The following is a 26,331-nucleotide window of genomic DNA, read 5'->3' as shown; positions in this document are numbered from 1 at the left end:
CCAAAGTTCCCATTGAGTATGAAGAATGGTTGGAGTGTTTCTTTAACCCAAAACAATTTTTCTTAATTCTGGATTATAATATAATCAATGACATATTTTTTTCTCTACCCACACCAGCAATTAATAATAAAGATGGGTGAACAGATAGACTGTATGATATAAGATACAACCTGATAGTGATTAAAGGAGACATGAAGAGACTGTCACTCAGGGATGTGATTTTTCAGCAACCTGTAGTTCAATTTATGGAAGACGTTTTCAATTTACAACCACAATTGAGCCCAAATTTTTTGTTGTGAAATGAATTTTGCCCCATTTTCTAACCTTTTGTGCCATTGTTATTAATTGAATCACTGAAGTTGTTAAGTTAGTAACATGTTTATTAAGTAAATCTCGCTTCTCCATTGACTTTATAAGAAGCTTACAAAAGCGAATCACATGACTCAGGGACACTGCAACTGTCATAAATATGAGTCAGTTGCCAACATTTGAATTTTGTTCATATGACTATGCACGTGATTGTCATAAGCCACTTTTTTCAGTGCTGTTATAACTTTGAATGGTTACTAAATGAACTGTTGTAAGTTGAGGACTGCCTGTACTTTGCAGATCAGCAGAGGCCCTGATCTTCATAGTATGTACCATACAATGTGCCATCTTCTGATAACTAGGATAAACCATACCACCCAATTTTGTATGTGGAACATTGGTTGTCTATCCTGTTATATTATTTTAATGTGTATTTTTCTTTACTCCTGCAGCTTGTATTTAGCTTTAGTGACAAACTTTTTGGCTTATTGGTCAAGGACATTGAAGCTATGGATCCTAGTATTCTTAAAGGAGATAGTACCACAAGTAAAAAACAGAAGGTAAGTTGCAAATTGTATAAGTATGCAGTCTTAAGATAAAGATCATGGCATGAAAAATGGCAGCTGAACTTTCAAGCCCCAGAATTTGGGAAAGGGCACTCGTGGTGAACTTCTTGCAGGTACTTTGGCCAATTTTGTATTAATTCTATCTGAATATCCCATTTGATTGAGCAAGCAGCAGCTTGAGGGCTTCCTAGAATTCTCCAAGACCACATCTCTTGAAATTTGGCAGAAAAATTGAAGTCTTTGAAAACTTGATTTTCTTACAAAACAAGCTGACATGTTAAGAAATACCCCCTTCCCCCTCAAGATGAAAAATGGACTGCAGATTTCAGATCCTCCTGATTCTGGGCTGTCATCACCATGTCTCTGAAATTGTCTGAAGTCTAAACAAAAGGCACCCCAAACAAAGTAATTATTTGATTTTTAAAGGGAGGAAAGCATTGTACTTTTATTATTTGGTGAATTAACATTAATTTTTCATAAAATGAACCATGCAAAACTACCACAATCCTAGTTCTCAGACTAAGAGAATTTCATACTCGGTGAAAATCAAACCAACCTTGAGAAGTTGAAGAAATAATTCAGAAAATAAACACTTTAAGAAACAGCATATGGCTCAACAATACTTCTAGAAATCGAGATCAAATCCTAAGTGCCAAATGTATATCATGTATATTTATCATATATAAATATGGCAAATTTTGTTAACTTTATTATGTTCTTATATTAGAACTATTCTGTTCCCACTTGTGTCATTTCCCAGTGTGAGTGATGGTATTTTCTGCATCTACCTTCTGTGCTGGCAGCTGTTTTCCTTTCTAGAACCTTAGATGCCTGATCCTCTTCCTGTTTTCATAGATTGAGCAGGTAGCAGATAATCACGAATTAGCCTCCTTTGAACATGCTGCTGAAAATAGCGCGAAGGCAGAATGCCAGTCGGATTAAAATAACTTTATATTTTGCTGTTGGCTAATTTGTTTCTTGCCTTCTGCATCCCAGTGGGAAATATTGAAAATGTCATTATTCCTAAAGGCTTTTATTTGTGTATTTTGTTTCCATGCTTAGATTGAAATTGGTCTTGTTGTGGGAAATAGTCAAGTTGCATTTGAGAAGGCTGAGAGTTCTTCTCTCACTCTTATTGGTAAGTCTAATGATGAGAAATAGTTTTGGATTCCAACTAGAAGTCACAAAAGTTATTAATCCATTTTTAACTAGTCTGTCTCCCCATTTATATGGACTTAGTAGTAGTAGAATCAAGTTCATCTTTTCTAACCAACAGATGTTATTAAAGGGGATAAGCTTTTAGGAGCTACAAAACATCAGATGCTTCAGTTTCCTGAAGACACTGTTCTTTAACCAAAGGTACCAATGACATCTTGGTTTAAGAAAAACAAGAATATAGAAAAGAGTTGGTAGTAACTAGATGCAAAGGAAAATTATCATTTTTGAGCCTTTAAAAGAAGCATGGAAAAAGTTTCAGTATCCAGAAGTATAAGGAGAGATGTCACCCACTTAATAATTAAGGATCCTATAGCCATGTCATGAGAATGTGAACTCAGTTACTTTTTATTGGCATTTACAAATTTTAGGTACTTTCGTTGGCTCACATTCTTAGATAAATCTACTTTAGTCATACTCCTTTGAATTGAAAAGTAAAGTGAATGGTGGTTAAATACATTTATTTCATTTTTGAACTGTCTTTTAGAAATGTACTCCTTTTTAGTAAATATACTAAGAACATCTAAAAATGTGCAAATTAAAGAGATGCATTGGGAGGAAAGTTGGCAAGAACAAATACACCACGGGAAATACATATTAAAATGCATTTGTTACAGAGGTGGGTTGCTCTCAGTTCAGCCTGGATTGGGGGAACCGATAGTAGCGGCGGTGGGAGGCTCCACCCACCCACCCAGACGTTTGTGCACGCCCGAACCGGTAGTAAAAAAATTGGCAACCCACCACTGATTTGTTATATATATATTTCTTCACAGATATACTGACTGTTGTATGTTGATGTTCCCAATTGTTCTTGTACAGCCTCTCTATTTTATTGATCATGTAGAATTGTATTCTATCCTGAGGGGACTTCTTAGAATCCATGACAATGAGCTTACGATCTGTATATATCTCACTCTTTATCTCAAGGTGGCATATATAGTACTCTTCTAATCTTGTCTCCCCAGCAAAGCCATTATGGATGGGTGGGTTGAGAAATAATGATTGCCCTAGATCAGTGAGTCTGCCTGGCTGAATGAGGAATCTAGGTTTCTCAAGTCTTGGTCAAATTCCTTAACCATTATATCATATTTTGGCTAGACAGTTCCTTTCTCTGCTGTTTCTTCAGATGAAAAAAAGCCACACTGATGACCCCTGGGAAATTCATTTCATTGAAACTGATTGAATAATGAGGGATTTTCTACATTTTATTTTTTTCATTTGGATGTGGAAAATTACTCTGTCTAACCTCTGGATTTATTATATGCAGTGTGCCATGCCTGGATAAAAGGCTGATAATATAGATATGCCACTAATCTGACATTTGAAGGATTTTATCAGGATCTGGGAACAATCTATACATGCTTTTATGCTTACATGTTGTATAGCCTGATAAATGTTACATTTTATGACAACCTTGTGTTTTAAATAAATTTGTGGTATATTTTTGAAAATTATCTACTTAATTTAGCAGAAACTTGCATTGCTTTGCTGGTTCTCCTAATTATGTTTGGGTTTGCTATGTTATAACCGCTTTTTGGGATTGGAGAATGCTTGTGGGATTTGATGGTTAATAAACAGTGTATTGTGGAATGAAAGAAAAGCCGCAATTATTTTGCTGTCAGAGTTTCAAATACCACTTATGGCCAGGATGTGGCAGTATTGAATAAGAAAAATAAAATGGAAAAGCTGAGTGGTTAATTTTGCTGCTTCCTTGGAAATAACATAAAATACTAGACCTCTGCAACTTAAAAGCTAACCATTTACCTTAATTCTCTTAATGAATTTCCCTATGACCTCCCTGCACCTTGTTCATAGACAAGAGTGGTAACAATGAAGTGCCCCCCCCCGAATCTAGACTAAAGTAAGGACATAATCCTTCTTCCCCCCCCCCCCTTACTTTTGATTTCTTGATATATGGGTTCAAGTCTCTGTACTTTCCTTCCTGTCAATTTATACAGCCCCTCATAACCAAAGCCCTAACTGTGGTCTTGTACTTCCCCCATTATTTTCTTTATTCCTTCTCATTCTTGTTTCCACTTTTCTGTTGTTCAAATTCTTGTAGCCTGCAAATTGCCAATTCATTGAACACTTTTTTTTATTTTGACTCCAAAGCCATTAGGCTATTACAGTGATGGTGAACCTATGGCAAACGTGCCAGAGGTGGCATGCAGAGCATTCTCTGCTGGCACGTGCACCATCTCCCCAGATCAGATCTCTGTGGTGCTTCTTTCGTGAACTTCTGTTTCCCTGCAAATGACAAAACAGAAGCTCACAAAACAAAAAGATCTTACCTCTTGCTGCTCTGCCAGTGGTGGGACGCCCTGCCTCCCACTGGCCAGCTGGTCTTCAGGTCTCTGCTGCATATGCACACATATCTGTGCTTGCACCTGCGCATGTCTGTGTATGTGCATGTCTGCTCATGTGTGCATTTGCACACCTGCACCTTTCAGTTTGGGCATGCGCGCATGCGCAGTTTGGGCACTTGGTGTCTAAAAGGTTCGCCATCACTGGCCTATTGCTATCTAGATCTTCTGACATTGTTATAGAGTACCATTGTCCAATATGTTGCACATAATAACAAAATACTTCAGCAGAGATCCTGTTTCACTCCTCCTTAATACCTTTTGGAGAAACTAACATGTCAAGGGCCAGTGTAGTTTTGCATTCAAGAAAACAGATGCCAAAACGCAACCATATGAAATAGGAAGAATGTGTGTGTGGCATGGAGATTATAGAGTGCTAGGAACAATGAGAATTAGAGAGCAAGAGCAAGAAGAACTGATGAAGAGAAAAGGGATGTAATGTACATGTGAACTCCTGGAATGGATTTTGTCAGACTACATCAATCCTCACAGCACAACTGTCCAAAGCATTCAGGTGTTCTAGATCTCAGTACCAGTACATTTTTCAAACTCCTTCTCTAATTAGCCCTTTTTGCTGTAGATTTGTTTTCTTCCCTTTTTCTTATCCTTGTTTCTTACCTATTTTTCCTTCACTCTTACTTGGACTCATGTCAACTCTTAGTCTTCCTTTTTACTTTTAATCCTTTATTTCACCTAGTTCCAGTGCCTGGTCTGAGTCATTTATCTGTTCTTTTTGTGAAAATATAATAAAAATATTATTTAAAAAGCTTGACAGACTTTGCTATATAAATAGTGTAGACCTCAGTTCCCAGGATTCTCAATGTTAACTGAAAAATTCTGGGAGGTGAATTCCACACCTTAAAATAGATCCCCAAGTTCAAGAAGACTGAATTACACTAGCCTTAACTCCCTAGGTGATGTACCTTACAAATTATAGGCCTGCTAGATTGGCTTTTCAAGGTAGAAATTTAATGGAAGGCAGAAGGGGGAAGTACATTAGCTGAATAGATTGTTAGAACTCTGAGCCATTTGCAACAGGCCAGCCAACATTCTTGAGTCCCAAGTGTTGTAGAAACGATGTTCTGTTTTATCTTCAGTTATTTTACTCAAATTTTAAAAAAAACAGATTTTAGTGTGAAGGGGCAGTTTAAAAGCACATTTCTGGGCCCCAAAGAGTTATCATGTGAGACTATTGCAGGAAAGAATTTAGTGTTATGGAAGCCTCTGCAACAATAAATAAGCATACATAAGATGATGCATATTATTGCAGCCATTACCATGTTTTTTTTAAAAAAAATTCTTCTTTCCCTTTTAGTTTTAAGAAAAATGTGAGACTGATTTTTAATTCTAATTTGTTTTCAAAATGGATTGGTGAAATGATGGGCAGGATCTAATTTACCAATAACTACTATATCTCCTGTGTAGAAATATATAAGTAACTTTCTTTGTGCCAATTAGAATGATTTATAGTTAGAATAGTTAGGCCCCTTAATACATAGTGGTTAAATATATCTTCTCCCCCCCCCCCCTTTCATGCATTGAGAAAAATATGTTTTTGCTCTTTACTAATTTATAATTTCTTAAAATTAACCTTGGGTGATAATATTAATTTATAAAGTTCATTCAGATTTTTGACTGTTATTAATTACTATTTCAAATTAATTAAGTCATTATTGGAAACAAATTGTTGATGGAATCTCCTGTACTTGCAAAAAAATAAGGGTGTGCCTCTCTTGTCAGTTTCCTTATGCCAAAGTGTATGGTACACGAACCAGAACTCCTCTCTGAGGGAGATGGGTGGATAAGAAATATGAAAGGTAGATAAAGAGAAGGAGGGAGGGAGGGAGGGAGAGAACATTCTTTGTTTCTGCTTCAACCTCAAGTTAATCACGGACAGATTTTTAGTTTGGCATTGTTAGAATATTATTCTTAGAGGAAAGCTGCTGGAAGGATGGAAAATACAATGGCTTAGATGACTACAGTACTCTGCAGTGTTTTCAAAAATATTTCCAAATCTATGAAAACTAGAAAATTTCTTCTCCTAAACAAAAGGAAAAGTAAGGTTTTCAGGTATTTCAATAATCTTTCATAACCTATCAGGTCATGAGCAAATAAGTTCAGCATGGTGTACTGGACTGTCCCCATGAAAAATATAGGAAATCTAGTGCAATCTCTGTGATGTATTATTATATGATTCTATGACTTATTATATCTTATTAGATCCTTTACTTGCAAAAAAAACAGAGAAGAATTTTTAAACTAATTTAAAATAGTGCTTTTTGTTTGCAGGGAATCTATACATACATACATAATTTATTAAAACATGATGAAATGATGGGGATGAAAGCTTGGCTAACTAAATTCTTGTTAAGTCTGAAAGGTATACTGTATGTATGTTTTGTTTGAGTGGGCGTATTACATGCAAACACATTAGACACGGGTGATATTTTCTATTTTCTATTATAATGAAGTTATCTGCAATCTTTCAGTCTATTCTTAACTAAATGAGTTTGAAATAATTCTTAGCTCATGTTCTTAATAAACTGTTCTATGCATCAGACATATGTAATAGTGTATGAAATGTATCGTAGCCATCTATTACAGTTCCGATTAAAATTATTGGCCTTGAATTTGCTCTTTTTTTCTGCAGGCAAATCCAAAACTCGGGAAAATCGTCAGTCTATCATCAACCCTGATTGGAATTTTGAGAAGATGGGTATTGGAGGTCTTGATAAAGAATTTTCTGACATATTCCGAAGGGCATTTGCCTCTCGAGTATTCCCACCTGAGATTGTGGAGCAAATGGGTTTGTATCAAACATAAACATGAGTAGATGTTAACGATATTATATGACCCCAGTGCACATCACAGAAATTACAGCCCTGTCCAAAAGAACACAATAAGGGCTAGTGCAGGATGAAAATATGGATTGAGAGAAATGAAATATAAAAACTGTCATAGCAAGAAATGTAGAAAAGATTTGTGAGATAAGAAAACTAAAATATAGTTTCCCCATAGCTTTAAGCTAGGTAAGGTCAATAAAAATAGCTGGGTGGATGATAGTATGTTCATTGCACAATCAACAGATACTCTAAAGCAGTGGGCTCCAATCTTTTAGGCACGAGGGACTGGTTCCATGGAGAGAGGTTTTTCTACAGACCAGAGGGAGAGTGGTTTTGCACACTGCCTATATCCCGCGGATGGGGCTTCGCTTGTTGAACAATCCAATTTCTGGCATGCCGTGGCCCGGTCCATGGAGTGGGACTTGGGGATCCCTGCTCTAAAGCTTTGAAACATATTCAGTCTGCCAACATAGGCAATTCAATGTTTGCTTAGCTTTAAAATGCTTATGTGGTACAAATTAAAATTTTCACTTAGCTAAAGGGAAGACTTAAAGGCTCCTCCTATGACAGTAAGTATCTATTTAATCACTTTCAAATCAATCTAGGGAAATGGGCAGGATTGGATAAACTGTTTTTTCGTACAAAACAATTCAACTAACAAGACATAGATAAAATTATATCATTTTTACTGTTTCTAAAACAGTTTCTAGATTGGCTACTCTGCCAGTTTAAATGTCTAATGATGCAAACTTACTTCTTAATTAAAACTGGAAATATGCCATTGTTATGCTTCAGTATATTTCTTTTAAAGTGCAGTAAAGGACACAAGGGAGCCAGTTTGGTGTAGTGGTTAAGGCATCAGGCTAGAAACTAGGAGACCATGAGTTCTGCCTGGGGCGTAAGGCCAACTGGGTAACCTTGGACCAGTGACTTTCTCTCAGCCCTAGGAAAGAGGCAATGTGTAAACCACTTCTGAAAAACCTTGCCAAGAAAACTGCACAGACTTGTCCAGGCAGTCTTCAAAAATTATAGATTGGAAGGGGAAAATAGACAAGATGTGGAAGAGATACAGTGGGCAGCCATTCCTTGTCTCATGGAGTTGTTCTATCTCAACCAATTTACACTTCTTAAATTTCTGTTGGCCATGGACTGGGTTAATTTTTCAGAAGACAGCAAATTTGTGACTTCCTGACAGAAGATGATGGGGGTTGAGTCTCTTATAACCTTAAAAGGCTTGTTTCCCCTGACAAGCTACAGTCGTTTTCAAATAGAGAAGTTGCTTTTTAGTAAGCAAAGCTTCCCATTGCAGCTTCATTTTTTTCCCGACAGGCCCCTCCCTTAGGCAAGAGAAACGTATCTGAAATTTGAAGAAGAGGGCTGCTTCCTGACACCCATCCTTTTTCTCTGCATTAGTTATAACTTGCTTTTCCAACTATATTTCAGAGCCCAAATGCCAGGTTGACATCTGTTCAGGTTTACCATAATAATTCATGAGGGGAAAAGAAAAAACTTAGAGTCTGTGTATAGCAGGAGAAGATCTTTTCCCTCTGTGTTTTCCTTTCTCTGTTCTTCTGCCTCACAAATGAAAAATGATAAATGTGCCAGCTGTATAGCCTGGCGGGATTGATCATCTGCATTACAGTTTGCTTCAGAATAGGGGTTCTATAATTCTTCCATTTGTAAAATGAAGTGGGGGAAAAACAGGAATATAAATCAACTACACTCTCCTGAATCCACAAAGACATGCCTGTTATGAGGCCTTAGATATGGAGTGGTAGAATTGGAGGTAGCTTTCATCCTGAGATCATCTAGTCTACCTTTGAAGTGAATAGTAACTATTCAAGAATGCAGTATGAAGGAGAAAGAAACAAGTTTGTTACAGTGAAGAAACTGCATTGACTCTTCTCAAATGCCAAAGAGAAGCTTATTAGTTGGAGTTTAACAACAAAATGAGAAAGCTTATGGCTTCTTAAAGGCTAATCTATGCATAATGGAAAAATCAGCAGTGTCAAATGATGAAATTCTTACTGCAATAAATGTAAATGTTTAAGGTATATTAGGCCTCTTTATCATTTCCCAGATCATGTGATTTTCATTGCATTTTTTTATTTATCCACAAATAACCTTGAATATTTGTGAATTAGGGGCCTTAAATATCATTTCAATGATCTAACCATTTAAGGAAATAAGGATCTTCCTATACATAATACCCAGAAGCATTTTCCATAACTGCAGTTTCCAGGAATGTTAATAAATATTGCCACACCATAAACCTGAGTTAATGAAAGCAATGCTTGATGGGTAAATATTGTAATCAACTCCAAAATAGAATGGACATGTGTGTCAGTTTACTTGTGTCAAAGAAGTGTATGGGAGAAAATAACACTAGATTTATAGCTATGTATTTTACAATAAATATTAATGCTAGATTTTTTAAACCTATAGAAAATTGCTAGCAATTATGGATCAATAATATAAAATTTAAAATTCAATGGCTGAAAGTAAGGTTAAGTGGGCTGTAACCCATCAATGCTGGTGGCCTATTCTGTAATCTTCAAGCACGTTTTGGGCTGCCTTCTCATTTTGAGCTCTTAGAAAGTTAGGCTGCTGGTGTGTCTCCTCTGCGGCTGTGATTTTGCTAAAAGCCTAAAATTACAGTAAATGAAATGTAGTTAAATAAGAATAATAAAAAGCAAGCTCTCAGTCCCACTTTTGGGCTCAAGTTATGTTTAAATATGTGCAATTTTTATTTTTAGCCCAGGGCTTTTCTCAATACGCATTAGGAATTCTTGCTTTAATCTGATTTTCTTTTTGTTTGCATTCCATCGGAAGAGATAATTGTTCTCCAGTTTGCATAAATCCTAGAGGGTCTATTGGTTCCAATTCATCTTCTTTCATTGTCATTTTTCCTGCAGGTGGTCTTGGTTTTACTGTAGTACTGGAGGCCAATAGATATTATGCTCAGAAACTTTGTAATCACTAGAAAGAGCCACAATGCATTTAACTAATATCTTATCTGCTTTTGAGTAAGTTTACTTGCTCCGACTCTTATCATTGGATATGAGTGATACAAGAAGGCCAGAAATCTTTAGAACTTGATTACAAAAATGGTTACAAGAATTTTTCAATGCATTCTATAATACTGTCATTTTCACCGAATTTCAGTATATTTCCTGGACCAATGTCATGTATTGGTGTAAGCATTTGGGACTTTCAGTCTGGACAATAGTTTCTTTAACTATGCAACTTGTGCAACTTTTCATTTTAATTCCCACTTGCAGTCATGCCTAAATACGGAAAGTACATTTGCTAACATTCAATACAGTATTCTCATCTCCAATTTGTCCTTTCTTTTTGATATTTGAAGTATAATCTTCAAACATTTCTCCTTTTGTTTGTGAAACACTAAGATGTTATAGAAATGATGCTATTAGAATTCTAAAATTTCTTGGCTCTCTCTCTCACTCCTCTCCATGTAAATATTTGTGACTTCTGTAAGCTAACCTGTTAAAGCAGCTGTCATAAACTTACAGCTTTCCGGGCCTGTTATTTTAACTATACATCCCATTGTTCTTAACCAGACAAGTTATTGTGCCTAATAATTGTGTGTTAACATTCTTTTCCCAAATATGGTTTATTTCTGTTGTACGAGTGTCACTTAGCCATGCACTGAACAATATGAGAAATGTGGCAGTTTGAGTGATTGGGATATTGGGAGCTAAAGCAAAACAAATAATCCTGTAAATGGCATTTCAGACTGGTATTTGTAAACTAGCTTAATGATGTGGTTTATCTCCTTTTAATTTGTATCAAATGTCAAGCTACTGAGAATGGCATACTGACAACATTGTCTTTGGACCTTGTAATATATTTTTCTGTTATTTTGATGGGCATAGTTTCCCATGTGAATTGTGTGTTACAAGTGGGTGAGCAAATAATTAAAAACTGGTGCCCTGTTTAAGGAGTGACCTTTGATCAGCAAATGATGGTAAGCAGAGGCATTTAGATACACCTATCTTAAGGAAGAGGCTCAGTTTTAAAAGCTATCTGTTAACAATGCTGACATTTGGATACACTGCCTGCTTTTCTCTCAGAAGGGAGATAAGATGTAAATGCAGAGTAGCTTCATTTTGAAGTTTGTCATCACCTGTCTATTTGAAAGGAGGCCTGTCTTCATGTTTCCAGAGTCTTCCATGTTGGCCAGGTGGGGACATTTTGTACAGAGACTGCTATTGGGTGCAAAGAGGTGAAAGTGTGGGGGAGGGCTCAACTGTAAAGTGTGTGCTTTGTATGGAGAAGGTCCCAGGTTTAATCTGTGGCATCTCCAGCTCCTGCAGTTCCTGCCAATCAGCTCTACTGACTTTTACCCTTGCTGATGTAAATACTAAACTCTGGGCAGCCCTCCGATAACTGGTAGATTCAGAGCAGATGAAATATGTTTTTTTTCCAATAATGAACAGTTTTAATTTTAAAAGGGGGTTAGGCAACTTTATGGAGGGGGAGGGAATAGGTCCATTAGTACTGTTAGGTCTCAGATGGACTTCCCCATATTTAGAGACCTAGTGTGATTATCCTCATGACTTGCTTCCATTAGAATTATTAATTACAAAGTGCTATACCCATCTAGGATAACTTGATTTTATATGTGTGGCAGCTTTATAAATTCCTATTGCTCTTTGTCATGAATGGTTTCAAAACATTTGTTTTTAGTGCATGTTCCCCATCTTAATCAAAATTTATCAAGTAGGATTTGGGAATTGGGCTGCATGTCTTGAACATGCTGGGTTATTTCACCTGGTTTGTGCTATCATTTCTGAAATTTCTGAATAGCAGTGTCATTACCCATATGGCTGGGAGACTACAGTGGCTTTTATTACTTACAGTCCAGGGGCCAATAAAACAGAAACTTGTAATATTGGTAGGTTATCCTTAATCACTATTTCAGAAGAAAGTTATATGTAATGGTCAGAGATCAAGGATAAGAGAGTAGAAAAATATTTCTCCTTAGACCTCTTGTCTTGATGGACATTATTTTTGCAACTAGTCTGTTTCAAAAACTGTAGCAAAGATTGACAACTCCCAGAGAATTATAATACATTTATTACTCAGCTGTCAGCAGCACCCTTTTCCTGAATGCTTAAGTTTACTCTCTTTAGAATTAAAATTGATGCCAGACTTAATTTTAATCATTTATATTCTACAAATTAAGACAACATCTTGGAAAATTTATAATAATAAGAATTATATGAAAGGGGTTTCATTAAAATTCTGGTATGATACACTTTGAATCTCAACTGATATGAAAGTGGTAATCTATAACTTAAAACTATTAGAGAAACCAAGTGGAGACAGGTTATTTAATATAGTTTATAATTATATATTTTTTTCCAAAAAACCACATGTAAGACATCTGTGTAAAGAGTTTCAGAAATTTCAAGGAAATTAAATGCACTGGAAAAATGTACACTTTTTGAGGGCCATTACAAAAAAAATGTAGATATGTAGGTAAAAGAATGCTAGTTTGGTGTAGAGATTAGTGTGCCAGACTAGAATCAGGAGACCATGAGTATTATACTCACCTTACGCATAACTCAAGCTGTGTGTCTTTGGGCCAGTTACCCTCTCTCAGCCCTAAGAAGGGTCAATGTCAAATCACTTCTGAAAACCTTGCCAAGAAAAATGCAGGAACTAGTCCATGCAGTCACTAGGAATCAAAAGGCATACACAAGATAAAATAAATATTAGGTATAGGAGGATTTGAAAATAAAAATTAGAAAATAAAGATATTCATCAGATATTTTTCACCAGTGCTTGCTAAATTGCTGTATAACTTATTGATTCTGAGTTCCACAGGATGTCTCACCAAGATGAAGGGACAAGAGTCATTTGAGTAATTTTGAAGGGTGGGGTTGTTGTTTTTTTGACTTTTTAATCAATGAAAAATTCAATAACCTTTTCTTTGCCAAAAAGATGGCAGATCTATAACAGAGGTTACAGAATCTGAAACAAGGACACATCTAAATTGTACAGATTTATAGGCAAACTCCTAAGTAGATGCATTAACTTCAATAATTTCATTTATTTCTTATATGCATTCACGAGGGGATAGCAAGAAGACCTATAAAAATTGGGAAATATACATAAGAAAAGTGACATACGTTTGACAAGTACGCTAGCACATCCCTATTTATAAGAGCTATAGCTGCCAAGGAATAGAACTAAATATGTAGACCAATCTTTAAAGTAACGGCCCTAAGAATCTAATATTGGAATAATAATCTGGTATTCTCCAGGGGTTTTCGATTTCAATCCTAATTAACGTGCCTAGTAGTAAAGGACTATGGCTGTTGTATGAAACATCTGGTGAACGTCAAGTTGCAAATCTCATTTGTGCTCTTATAGCAATGGTTTATTTGTTAATAGTATCTCTAACACTAAAAAGAAAAGTTTTGTTTTCTGCCAAGTCAGTTTCCTCTCCACTGAAGTCCTGTAGCATTGAAGTTTCTGCCAGAGTAAATTATTGTTATCAGAGAGGATTAGTGTGCATAAGCCCTTAAGAATTACTTTTTGGTATCACAATCAAATAAAAGTTAATATATCTGTGTGTCTTGTGCAAACTCTGTCATTCTAGTTACATGCAGTTGCTTGATAATGGCATACCTCAGGTAGATGAGATTTTGGGTGTATCCCTTTTACCTTGTTGCCTTTGCAGTAAGAGGCTAGTGTACAGCATCAAGGGATTACATTCACTGGCTTGCCTGGCAACAGAAATTCCCTAAACTTGTTCGTACAAAATCTGTTCTGACTTGTTCCTAGCTTTTTTGTAGCCTCTCTCATCTCAGCAAACTGGGATTCCCCTTTTCTGGCATCACTCATCATTCAAATCCCACCTCACTGATTTTTGGCTACACAAGAGATCGTGTTCCCTATCTGCTGAGTTAACAGGTTCTTCTTTGACACTAATTTGACAAGGATCATCTTTAATTTATCACCACCTTGCTGGTTCATATGTATAATTAGTCTTTCACCTCCACTATTTTTTTCTTTCTTTCCCCCCATTTGCACTGAGTGTTTGCTTTTCTATCTGTCTCTCTCAAATACCTAAGAGTTGAATAATATTTTTTTCTCTATCCAGCTCCCCATCAAGGTAATGGCAAAGCAGATGCATTAGAAAAAATTACAAATATCAACAGTATGAGTCATAGCCATTATTGGTTGCTATGACTCAGCCCATCTTAAAATGTTATTGCCTTTCCAACTTGAAAGCCCACCTGAGCTAAAATTCAGAAACTTGGTATAATATCATTCTCTTAATTCATCTTTATTGAATTGGTACATCACCTATTTTTCTGTCAAAGGATTCTGGGCTGCTTACAATACGAGAATATCAGAATAAAATAACATAGGATTAAAACATCTTCATTTTCAGAAAGATCCCAAATCTTGGTTGCCAGAAATAAAGTTAGCTCTTTTGACCATGCTTCCCTTTAGTCATCTGCCAGTAAGTTTATTTTCATATCCTAATATGTAAACATTTTCTATGTTTGTGTTTTATATACTCCTTCATTACAATATTTGGATAATGCATTAAGCTTTGTATTACACATGAAAGAACAAACAAACAAACAAAAGTCTATTGCCTTACCTAAGTATTGGAAAAACTGGAAAATCCTAGCCAGGCTCTGTTTGTGGTATGGCCCTGTCCACTTTTCTTCATCTTCTCACCTGCTATTCCCTCACATGCATATAGAAGTTAAGTGTAGTACCTAGCATCAGAAGATGGCCCACTCATCTTAATCAGTGTTGCTGTTTAATACATTTGCTATAGACTCAGGTGACTTGAGAGTGTTTAGAAACAAGATTATTCAGAAATAATTTTCTTATATATCCATCATTTTCTAGATACTTCTTTTAGTTGCGCAGAAATTATTTATTTTTATAAATATAATATATAAAATTCATATACTTTCCTCTCTACAATATTCCTGTTTGGAAAATGTCTGCATTTTAGCTCATTGTTTTGCTACTGTTAAAAGTAGTTGTAAAGGCAAAATACAGGACACTGGCAGATTCTGAGCCTAATAATTAACCAGATGAGCCATGAAAATTTTAAAGTGTTCACCAAAATTGTGAAGAAAGGAAGAGGATTAGTCTTCTTCATCTCATAATAGCTAGTAATTTTTGGAGGTGACTGCTAGAGTTGATGTGAGTCTGTGTAAGTGTATGACATGAGATTTAAAAATTTGGTTGTACATCTTTCCCCTGCAATAAAAAAAAGCTTTGGGATAGAACCCATTCCACCCTTGAATTGTTTAGCCTAATTAGCAGAGAGGGGATAGATTACAAAAGAACAGAAAAGAGGAAAATGTCTCCTTGCAGTCTAAATTACATTTAGAAGATTCCTTCTGGAAGCCTCCAAGAAGCTCTTTAGCAGCATGTTTCTGTATATCTTTGTAAACAATAAACTCATCAAGTTTCTTAGAAAAGAAATGAAAATCACCCCAAAATAAGGTATTAATTTCAGTACATGCTGGGATATCTCAAAAAAACATAAAAATCTATGACAAGAAAATAATTGTGTGACTGAAACAAAAAAGGGAATTAATCTGCTTGAGCTGAGGTATTCTGGAGGAGTTACTGAAATCAGAGGGATATTTACCATGTGCTTCATCCCCAACTCCCCAACAATTACAGGAAGAAACTTTATAGCTCTAATTTCAGATTTCCTTCTACAGAAATAAGGTCATGTACCTATCTCTTTGACAGTCACTCCTCTTCTTTCACTTACTAGATTTATAGCCTCCACTATGATTTGCTTTACATATTTTTGCCAAGAACAAAAAATTGCATATAGTTCTATATCTGAGCCAGTGCCTGGGTACCATTATCATCCTTTGCCCCTCAGAAGATAAAAGCAGTTTTAGCAGTCTCCAAAAATGGCTAAAGGGCAGATTTATTGGGCTACTGGGAATCTGTTCTGGTCCAAAGCTGTTTGTAATTTTATATAGTAATACCTATGATTTTGAAATGTACTTATGGAGAAAAGCCTAAGAGTAGACAGCTGGTAAGATGATACGTTTATTAGTTTTCTGGTAAATTGTGGTATAAATAGCAAGTAATAATTGCTGCTCTATTTTGCACCCATTATTGTTCTGGCAAAAAAAAAAAAGATTTTCTTTGTTAGTTTCATGATTGTGTTTTCTCTTCTTTTTTTTTAGGCTGCAAACATGTGAAAGGTATCCTCTTATATGGCCCTCCTGGCTGTGGTAAGACACTTATGGCCAGGCAGATTGGCAAAATGTTGAATGCCAGGGAGCCAAAAGTTGTGAATGGGCCCGAAATCCTTAACAAATATGTCGGAGAATCAGAGGCCAACATTCGCAAGCTCTTTGCAGATGCTGAAGAAGAACAAAAGAGGGTAATTTAGAAACATGAAAAGAATTACATGGTGTTCTGTTTGGGTTAGGATTCAGGCTAGTAGTAGAATCATCAGAGCATATGTTAACTGCTACAGGAGCAACTTGTCTTCATGTCATGTAATAACTATTATTAAGAAATGTGTGGCTTGAGATTGCATCATTGTATGGTGTATTTTTGTCCTCTCATAAACAACGAAATTGAGTAAAGTTGGGCAGTAATGATCTCCAATTAAAAATAACTAGACCTGATGAGTGAAAGAAATGGCAAAGATATATTTTATTTTTAACAGCCTCTGTAATATGCAGTTTGAGATGTAAGTAGCTCATGGGATTGCAGTTTTGTTAATGTGGGTATTCTAGGGGAGGAAAAGAATTTGGATCTATTCCAATGACTGTCAGTCAATTTTAGAAATCTTTTCATTTGGAAATTTAGCGTAGCAATGTGTCTGGCTACCCTAACTATAGAATGGAGTGGAGGAAGACAGAGACAGGAGAGTTGATTCAGTTTGCAGATAGGACTGTTATTTTTTGTTCCCACAGAGGCTAACTAGTTGATTTGAAAAGTCAGTAAACAGTGCAAGGATACATAGAATCCTTCAGCAAATGCTTTTTAATGTCTGGAACCACTATGATATAGTCATTAAAGAACTGTACTACAGTAGGATTGGAGAAAGAAATCTACCATTAGTTGTGGAAAATTCAGTATGTGATTCTCTGCCCTTCATATACCCTCCCCCTAATTTACCTCAGAGGATGGCTATTATGGAAACTAAGTTCTCCAAAGAAAGTCAGGCTACCCATCTAACCAATCAATCAAACAACTTTATTTAGAGGCATATTGTCTGATATTATTAGAGGCAATAAGTATTATTATAATACTATCAAGCCTCCTTTACTTTAATACTTCTAAGTATTAAAAAGCTCAAATATTGTACAGTTCTGTGTTTGCCCACTTTTAGATTTTTATGAATCTTTGCTACTGAACATTATTAAAACATTCCTAGAATCCAAGTGAACAAAGATGATTCTTACTTCATTTTTTTCATTAACAAAGGCTCCATCATTCTGGTCCACTATTAAAAAGCCACTGCTCTTGCCTCCATTTAGTCAGTTCAAATAGTCAGGGCCAATTATGTGAAAATTTCATTAACAATCAAAGCTGATTTGGGCCAGCTGTCCTTTATATACATTTTACAAACCATATGCCCTTATCACAATGAACTTCTCACCACAGATTCTAGAAGGACATCATGTTCCAGTTAAAATAAATTTAAGAGTTCAATAAAAACATCACAATCTAAAACAAAAAACAAACCCTCACCCCAATCCGCTGATAGCTATAATTCTGGAAAACCATTTTGAACGTTCGAGAGTTTTACCAAAGGCCAGACAGATATTTAGACAAGATTTGGTTTAAGTTTAGGTTTAGGTTTAGGTTTATTGGACCTATATGCCGCCCTTCTCCCAAAGGACTCAGGGCGGCGTACAACATAAAAACACATATTACAAAAGCTAAAAGAAAGATTAAATTAGATTAGATTTGGCATTTTTATTCATCTATTAAGAACCTGGAATAATTATTGATTCACTACATAGTCAGCCAGATATTAAATTGGATTTTATCTAACTTTTGAGTCCTTCCCAAGGACCTGGATAGGCAGATATTTTATTATTTTTAATTATTAATACATAAATAAAGCTGCCAAAGGCTCTATCTCCATAGGATATCAGTGTGCAGGTTGGAAGAAATAGGGGATGGGATCAAGTACTTTTCCTATGTCTCTAGACACTGTGTTAGGATCTAAATAAAGAAAAAATGGCTTAGACTTAATCCAAATAAGAGGGAATGTCTATACATTTGGAAGCTGTCAGATTCTAGAAATAATCATTAACCATGAATGAATTATTCCATCCTATTCAAAAGTGGTTTACCATCTGGAGATCTTCTTGGACTTTCTTTTTCTGCTTGAAGAAAGACCTCAGTGTAACTCTACCTTCTGCACCAGTTGCGACCACTTTTGAGTCAGGAAGCCTATTGACAGTTCCTTAAGTAATTGTCACCTCACATTTGGATGTTGCACTGCATAGGGCCACCCTTGAAGACCTTCTGGTAGCTTCAATTGATCCAGAATGCAATCACATGGGGAGTAGTGAGCTTGGTTTATTTTGTGCATGTAAGATTTTTATTACAAGAAGTGTACTGGGGAGCATTTAGCTTCCAAGTACTGCATCCAAGCAGGATATTGGTTATCACTTTCAGTTATGTATTAAGACATAGGTTTCATGCAATCTGCCCCTTCAGTGAGCTCCAAGAGGGAGCTCCAGTCTCTTTATTGAGACAATGTCAATATCTGGAAGATGCAAGTATTTTCAGTGAAGGTCCCTCTCCTCTGTTCCAGAGATGAAGACAACCCTTTTCTTGTTACTGCATTGGATCATGCTGCCCTGACTATATAAGAACTGTAGAGATGGAATGGAAGATTACCGCTCCCAAAGGAGTGATGCTGCATGTTTAGTGAGGGTTACAAGTTATAGATATACTATAACTATATATCTTGTCTATACTATATTTAGACAAGTTATAGATTACTGCTGGGTTTGGCCAATATAGATGTTTTTAGTGTTGATTAAAGTTTTGTAAGACTCTGGGAGGCAATTGATTGCAGCGGCATAAAACTCCCAAATAATAATTAAATATGTGCCAGCTGTAAGCATGGTGATGGTAATTTGAGGGTAACTTAGACTTGGATAAGACTTGTCATCATTGGAAGGAAGGAATCCTCTATTGCAATAGTTCTCAACCTTTTCTTCATTGTGGATCCCCTTTTGTGGCCATGAACCATGGCTATGGAACCCCAAAACGTAACTCAGGATTTAAATCATACCATTTCTTCAAGCCTTTGTGGACCTCTGTTGTATTGTATTAGATACTCTGTTGGATAATATCAAGGCATTGCCTGAATGGGACATGCAGCAAAATATATTTCCAAGCATAAAAGGAGGTATACAAGAAAATAGAAAACCCATAGAAACTTTGGGCAGGATCTGAAATAATTAGTTTAACCTAGAAAATCAACAAATGGTAGTGAGTTAAGCCCATTACCAATGTAGGACTGGATTAAAATGCATATAGGTGAGACTGATCAGCAACTGCAGGAAGAATATGGCTTCAATTATTGTACCACTAACTCAATCTCTAGAAAGAGTTTATTTCTCACTCTGCCGTGTCAAATATTACATAATTTTCTTTATAAAATAAACAAATTCTAAATGTTACTTGCTCACTCGTCTTTATATCAGTAGGACCATTCACTTGAAATGTTGTATATATCAGTCAGCAGAATGATACACACAGATTCAGAAAATCCAAATATCTAAAATGCCAGTAATAATTCTTGAGAAAAGAACTGCAATCCTTTGTGTCTTATAATTCATTCTGCTTAATTGCAATCCAATAAATACTTCATATTGCATATGTTTTTTTTTTCTAATAGCTTTAAGAATTTGTAATTGTTGACTTGGCCAGAAATGGAATTCAGTCAATGTAACTGGGAGTTCTGTAATTTACCTGAGTTTTTGGAGTGAATTACATCTATATTTATGTTACTAAAACTCCCCTGTCTGTTTGTAATCTTTCTGATTGCACTATGATGCACCATTATCCCAAATGATGCATCGTAGTGCAAAAATGCTTGAATCAAAGTACCTCAAATCTATTAACTTAATGGTACAAAATTTTGACCCCATTACTGCCATTGAAGTACCATCATTACTGTTACTGTAATTGAAATTTCAAGGATCTTCTCATCAGTTGTTTTTACAAAGCTCTGGTTGCTGCATCATCATCACTCATTTAGTTGCGGTCATGTGTTGTGATTTATGATGCTCCCTGCCAGTTTCCCACAAGGAAAGTCAGACAACTCTTGTTGTCACTGCCTTTTTGCCCATCCATGTCATTCTATTTCTCTGTTTAGGTAAGGAAATACCTTCGAAAGGATGACCCAATGGAGCATGGGTTCTTAAAAAAATGTTTGTTCATAAAATTCTGAGTGTACATACTGTAATATTCTATTCCCTAAGGTATTTTTAGTGGCCTTCATAATCTTAATAATACGAATTAATCTACTATTAATTGAGCTGTTCTGGAATACTGAAGCTGGAAATGGGTCCACAATAAATGCTTTATTTATGGCCATAAGCCTTAAACCAAATGAATATTGAAAGCTTCCTCCCTTTATTATGATTAGAGTGGAATTGTTTTTTACAAACTTAAATGCTTTATTCTGCATTCCTTAAAACAGTACTATGATAGCTATTAGAATAAGGAGGACAATATTTTAATCATATACTTTGCTTTTTCTTCATCAGCTTGGGGCAAACAGTGGTGTCCATATCATCATTTTTGATGAAATTGATGCTATCTGCAAACAACGAGGGAGTATGGCAGGCAGCACTGGAGTCCATGACACCGTTGTGAATCAGCTCTTGTCTAAAATTGATGGTGTTGAACAGTTGAACAATATCTTGGTAATCGGTATGCAGTTGCCTTGTTCTCTTGAGTTCTCTTGAGAGGGAGACTTTGCCATATCTTTGACGTATTTTCAGGGAGACATGTATGCAAGATATTTCTGGATGCAAAGAATGAATGTCTCACTCTTCAGAAACTAAAGCAAAAGTTTTAGAGCCTTAGACAAACTTAGATAATTTATCTTATCTAATAGGGAAATTATTTATTTATTTATCTTATTAATATAGCCACCAATCACAACAAGTTAACCTGGATAACATATAACAAAACTAAAATAATACATTACGAGTTATTTATATTCAATCTTAAGAATTATTAACCCTTAATTGACATTCTTAGCTTTTTATATTATCAAAAATATCTTTTGTAGTAGGTTTTTATACTACTGCTTTTCAAAGAAGGTTTAAAATTGTAAAAACTAAATCAATAATTAAAAGAGATAAAATGGAAAACAGAAAAAAGGTATTAAAAATATGTGATAACTGCTTGGAAAAGAAAAAGTAAGAACAAACCCAGAAAATAATACTGGTGGAAGAACCAGTTCTTTTACTTCATGTTAGTGGGAGTACAAGGCAAGATAGTTCCCCCCCCTCTCTCCCCCTCTCTCCCTCTCCCTCCCTCCTTCTTTCTTTCTCTGTCATACTGTATCTTATATTTGTTTTCTTGCAGATTAGTTTGCAGATTAATAGCAATCCTATCCACATATTAATACAATACAATAGTAGAGTTGGAAGGGACCTTGGAGGTCTTCTAGTCCAACCCCCTGCCTAGGCAGGAAACCCTATACCATTTCAGACAAATAGCTATCCAACATCTTCTTAAAGACTTCCAGTGTTGGGGCATTCACAACTTCTGGAGTCAAGCTGTTCCACTGATTAATTGTTCTAACTGTCAGGAAATTTCTCCTCAGTTCTAAGTTGCTTCTCTCCTTGATTAGTTTCCACCCATTGCTTCTTGTTCTACCCTCAGGTGCCTTGGAGAATAGTTCCCTCTTCTTTGTGGCAACCCCTGAGATATTGGAACAATGCTATCATGTCTCCCCTAGTCCTTCTTTCTCTTAAGCTAAACATACCCAGTTCCTGCAATCGTTCTTCATATGTTTTAGTCTCCAGTCCCCTAGTCATCTTTGATGCTCTTCTCTGCACTCTTTCTAGAGTCTCCACATCTTTTTTACATCGTGGCGACCAGAACTGAATGCAGTATTCCAAGTGTGGCCTTACCAAGGCATTATAAAGTGGTATTAACACTTCATGTGATCTTGATTCTATCCCTCTGTTGATGCAGCCTAGAACTGTGTTGGCTTTTTTGGCAGCTGCTGCACACTGCTGGCCCATATTTAAATGGTTGTCCACTAGGACTCCAAGATCCCTTTCACAGTTACTACTACTGAGCAAGGTATCATCTATACTGTACCTGTGCATTCCGTTTTTGTTGCCTAAATGTAGAACCTTACTCTTTTCACCATTGAATTTCATTTTATTAGATAGTGCCCAATGTTCAAGTTTGTCAAGATCCTTCTGTATCTTAAGCCTATCTTCTGGAGCGTTGGCTATTCCTGCCAGCTTGGTGTCATCTGCAAATTTGATGAGTTCCCCATTTATTCCCTCATCCAAATCATTGATGAAGATGTTGAAGAGTACCGGGCCTAAAACAGAGCCTTGGGGTACTCCACTGCATACTTCCCTCCATGCAGTTCCATTGAGGACTACATGTTGAGTGCGGTTGGTCAGCCAGTTACGAATCCATCTGGTGGTGATGCTGTCTAACCCACATTCTTCTACTTTATCTAGTAGTAGGTGATGGTCTACCTTATCAAAAGCCTTACTGAACTCCAAGTAAACTATATCGACGGCATTCCTCTGGTCCACTAATTTTGTCACATTATCAAAGAATGCAATAAGATTACTCTGGCATGATCTGTTTTTGACAAATCCATGTTGGCTTTTGGCTATTTGTTTACTTCTAGGTGTTCTCAAATTCATTGCTTGATTATTTTTTCCAGAATCTTTCCTGGTATTGAGGTCAGGCTGATAGGTCTGTAGTTTCCTGGATCTATTTTTTTCCCTTTTTTGAAGATGGGAACCACATCAGCTCTTTTCCAATCCTCTGGTAGTTCCCGGTGTTCCAGGATCTCTGAAAGATATAATTCAGTGGTTCTGAAATCTCGTCTGCTAATCCATCCGGTCCTGGTGATTTGAACTCGTCTAGGGTAGACAGGTGCTCACTTACCATTTTCTTCCCTATTTCAATTTGTGTTCCTAATCTGATTTTTGTGGTGCTGCTTTTGATAGGTTGGACTATTTTATCCCTTTGTGTAAAGACAGATGCAAAACATAAGTTAAATAGTTCTGCTTTCTCCCTGTTGCTTGTCACCTTCATGCCACTTTCTCCTAGCAATGGACCAATTGTTTCCTTGACTTTTTTCTTGTTTTTAACATGTTGGAAGAAGCTTTTTTTGTTAATTTTTACTTTTGTGGCAAGCCTTTCTTCATTGTGAGCCTTAGCTTTCCTCACTTCATCTTTACAGGCTCGGGCTATTTGCTGATATTCTGCCTTAGTTATGTCCCACTCCTTCCACTTTTTATACTTACCTTTTTTGTCTTTCAGTTTGTCAGATAGTTCTTTATGCAGCCATGCTGGTTTCTTTTGGGAGCTGTTATTTTTCTTCTTCATTGGTATTGTGCTAGACTGGGCTTTTGTAATCTCATTTTTCAAAATTTCCCAAACTTCTTGAGTTGTTTTCCCCTTGAGGATTCTCATCCATGGAATTTTTCCCAAGCTCTCTTTAAGTTTATTGAAATTAGCTTTCTTAAAGTCCAAGACACTAGTTTGACTTTGTTCTACTACTTGTGTTTGGATAATGTTGAATTCCAATATTGCATGGTCACTTGCCCCCAGAGTTCCTATGGCTTCAACACCTTCTATCATTTCCTCTCTGTTAGTAAGAATTAAGTCCAGTATGGCTGATCCCCTTGTTCCCTTCTCTACTTTTTGGAAAACAAAGTTTCTGCTAGGTTTGTTAGGAACCTGTTGGATCTTCCACTTGGTACAGAGTTTGTTTCCCAGTTGATGTCAGGGTAGTTAAAATCTCCCATTACTATTGTGGTGTGCTTCCTACATGCCTTAGTTAGCTGACTAACAAAAAGTTCATCTACTTCCTCTGTTTGGTTGGGTGGCCTGTAGTATAGACCTGTAGTATAGAACTATGTTCATTCATTTGAATAGTAAAACTTGAGACAGCAACTCACAGATATCAGATATATCAACACACACACACATACACCTTTTGAGGTCCTTTTGGGATCTCCATATATAAATAAAAGGTAAATGGAACATTATCATGCCTGGTGGGAATGCTATATTTGATTGTCACTTTTGCTTAATGGAAACATAACAGTTAAATAAGATTGTTTGCTTGGTGCCTAGAAGACTCAAACGGCTAACCTAAGAATCAGGTGTAGTATGTGGACTCATTCTTGTTCAAGCTAGTAGTAATTTCTTTTGATGTCCAGGTATGACCAATAGACCAGACCTGATTGATGAAGCACTCTTACGACCTGGACGACTGGAAGTGAAAATGGAGATTGGTAAATAATCAGGGCAACAATTATTATCAAAACCTATAAACAAATAGTAGGCATTGAAAAGTTTTGGTAGGAAATAATTTGGTAAATATGGTTCTATGGCCTGTTGAATAAGGAAGGTGTGCAGTATGGATTCTATTGAACATTACACTAACAGAAACATGATACCCATGACTGAAAAATACTCACAGAGATTGAACAAAAGACAAAAGCAACATTTACTGCAGATCACAAGCCATTAGTTTGGCTTCATGTAAATTGTCTTTTCCTCTATGGGATCATACAGAAATGGTTGAATTCTTGTATTAGAAGAATATCAAGCTACAACAAGCCTTGAGCTTGAATTCTTGTGTCTTTTCCATTTTCAGCAATAGAGAAGGACATTTAATGTTTCATTCCACATGTTGGCTTGTTCTTATTCCCAAGTTTGTATACTGTAGGTAGGTACAGCTACAGAAGTTTAAGCTATATTCATCCGTAGTTATATTCATCCGTAGCAAATATGGGAAAGTACAAATGTGATTTGGATAAGACAGGACGCTCTTAAGGAATATCAGGGAAAAAGTCTAGCCTGGGAAATCCAAAATCCCCCCAAGCAATTGCAAGATTTGTTGCTAAGAAAGTTGCGTGGATGTTTCCATAACTCTCCAGTCAGACATTATTTGTGCCTAAATGTAACGAAATGATTCATAAATCTCCACTGCATCCTAGTTGAAAATGAGGTGTAATCTCTACCCCATTTCCCACTCATTCAAATCAACTCAGGGGACTGGCATTTGGGAAAGAAAGGTTGTTACTTAGCCTGTTACAATACTGCAATCATGGGAGAAAATAGTAATGTCCAAAGAACCTTTCCCAACCTGGCTGTCTCCAGATGTATTGGGGACAACTGCTTCTAGAATTCCCCAACTAAGATCTTGACAAGAAATATTGAAAGTTGCAGACACACTACATCTGAAAAGATCATTGTGAAAAAAATGGTTTAAAGCAAAATGACAACTTATCTGTTTAGGCTTGCCTGATGAAAAAGGTCGAATGCAGATTCTCAACATCCACACATCAAGGATGCGAACCCACCAACTGCTGGCTGTGGATGTGGATATTACAGAACTGGCCGTGGAGACCAAGAACTTTAGTGGTGCTGAACTTGAGGGTCTGGTTCGGGCAGCCCAGTCCACAGCTATGAACAGACATATTAAGGTTTGTTCTTCCTTAGCACTACCCAGTCTCTTCAGATGCACTAGATAATGAGCTTGGTCCCTGTCCTTTTGTGCCGCTTCCTCTTTTGTTCTTCTTACAATACCCCATACCCAATAAATTATATTAACAGACACCCAGTCCTATTGCACCAGTGTGAACATGTTACATGTTGCACCGGTTCTGCAAGTCCATCGTACTATGTAGTTATGATGTTATTTTGCATTCAGGAGTCTGACAGCCCACGGATAAAAACTGTTCTTTAGCCTCTTTATGCGGCTGGCTATGCTTTCCGATGGTAGGAGGG

The 26,331-nt window shown here is 36.4% G+C and overlaps 1 protein-coding gene across 4 annotated transcripts in view; it reads left to right on the top strand.

The window, feature by feature from the left end:
* Positions 1-26,331, top strand: part of NSF (N-ethylmaleimide sensitive factor, vesicle fusing ATPase) — a 69,373-nt gene that overhangs the window by 19,429 nt on the left and 23,613 nt on the right. For all 4 annotated transcript variants that reach the window (XM_081932113.1, XM_081932114.1, XM_081932115.1 and 1 more), the window contains exons 6-12: positions 762-869; positions 1,938-2,013; positions 7,104-7,259; positions 16,515-16,714; positions 21,084-21,249; positions 24,756-24,830; positions 25,840-26,027. In XM_081932113.1, coding sequence (XP_081788239.1) covers positions 762-869; positions 1,938-2,013; positions 7,104-7,259; positions 16,515-16,714; positions 21,084-21,249; positions 24,756-24,830; positions 25,840-26,027 — 969 coding nt within the window. The remainder of the gene's footprint in view (positions 1-761; positions 870-1,937; positions 2,014-7,103; positions 7,260-16,514; positions 16,715-21,083; positions 21,250-24,755; positions 24,831-25,839; positions 26,028-26,331) is intronic.

This window comes from Natrix helvetica (assembly GCF_964273705.1).
Source record: "Natrix helvetica genome assembly, chromosome: Z".
Taxonomy (NCBI): Eukaryota; Metazoa; Chordata; class Lepidosauria; order Squamata; family Natricidae; genus Natrix; species Natrix helvetica.
Note: the sequence above shows the minus strand (reverse complement) of the source record. Positions and strands in the feature narration are given on the sequence as shown.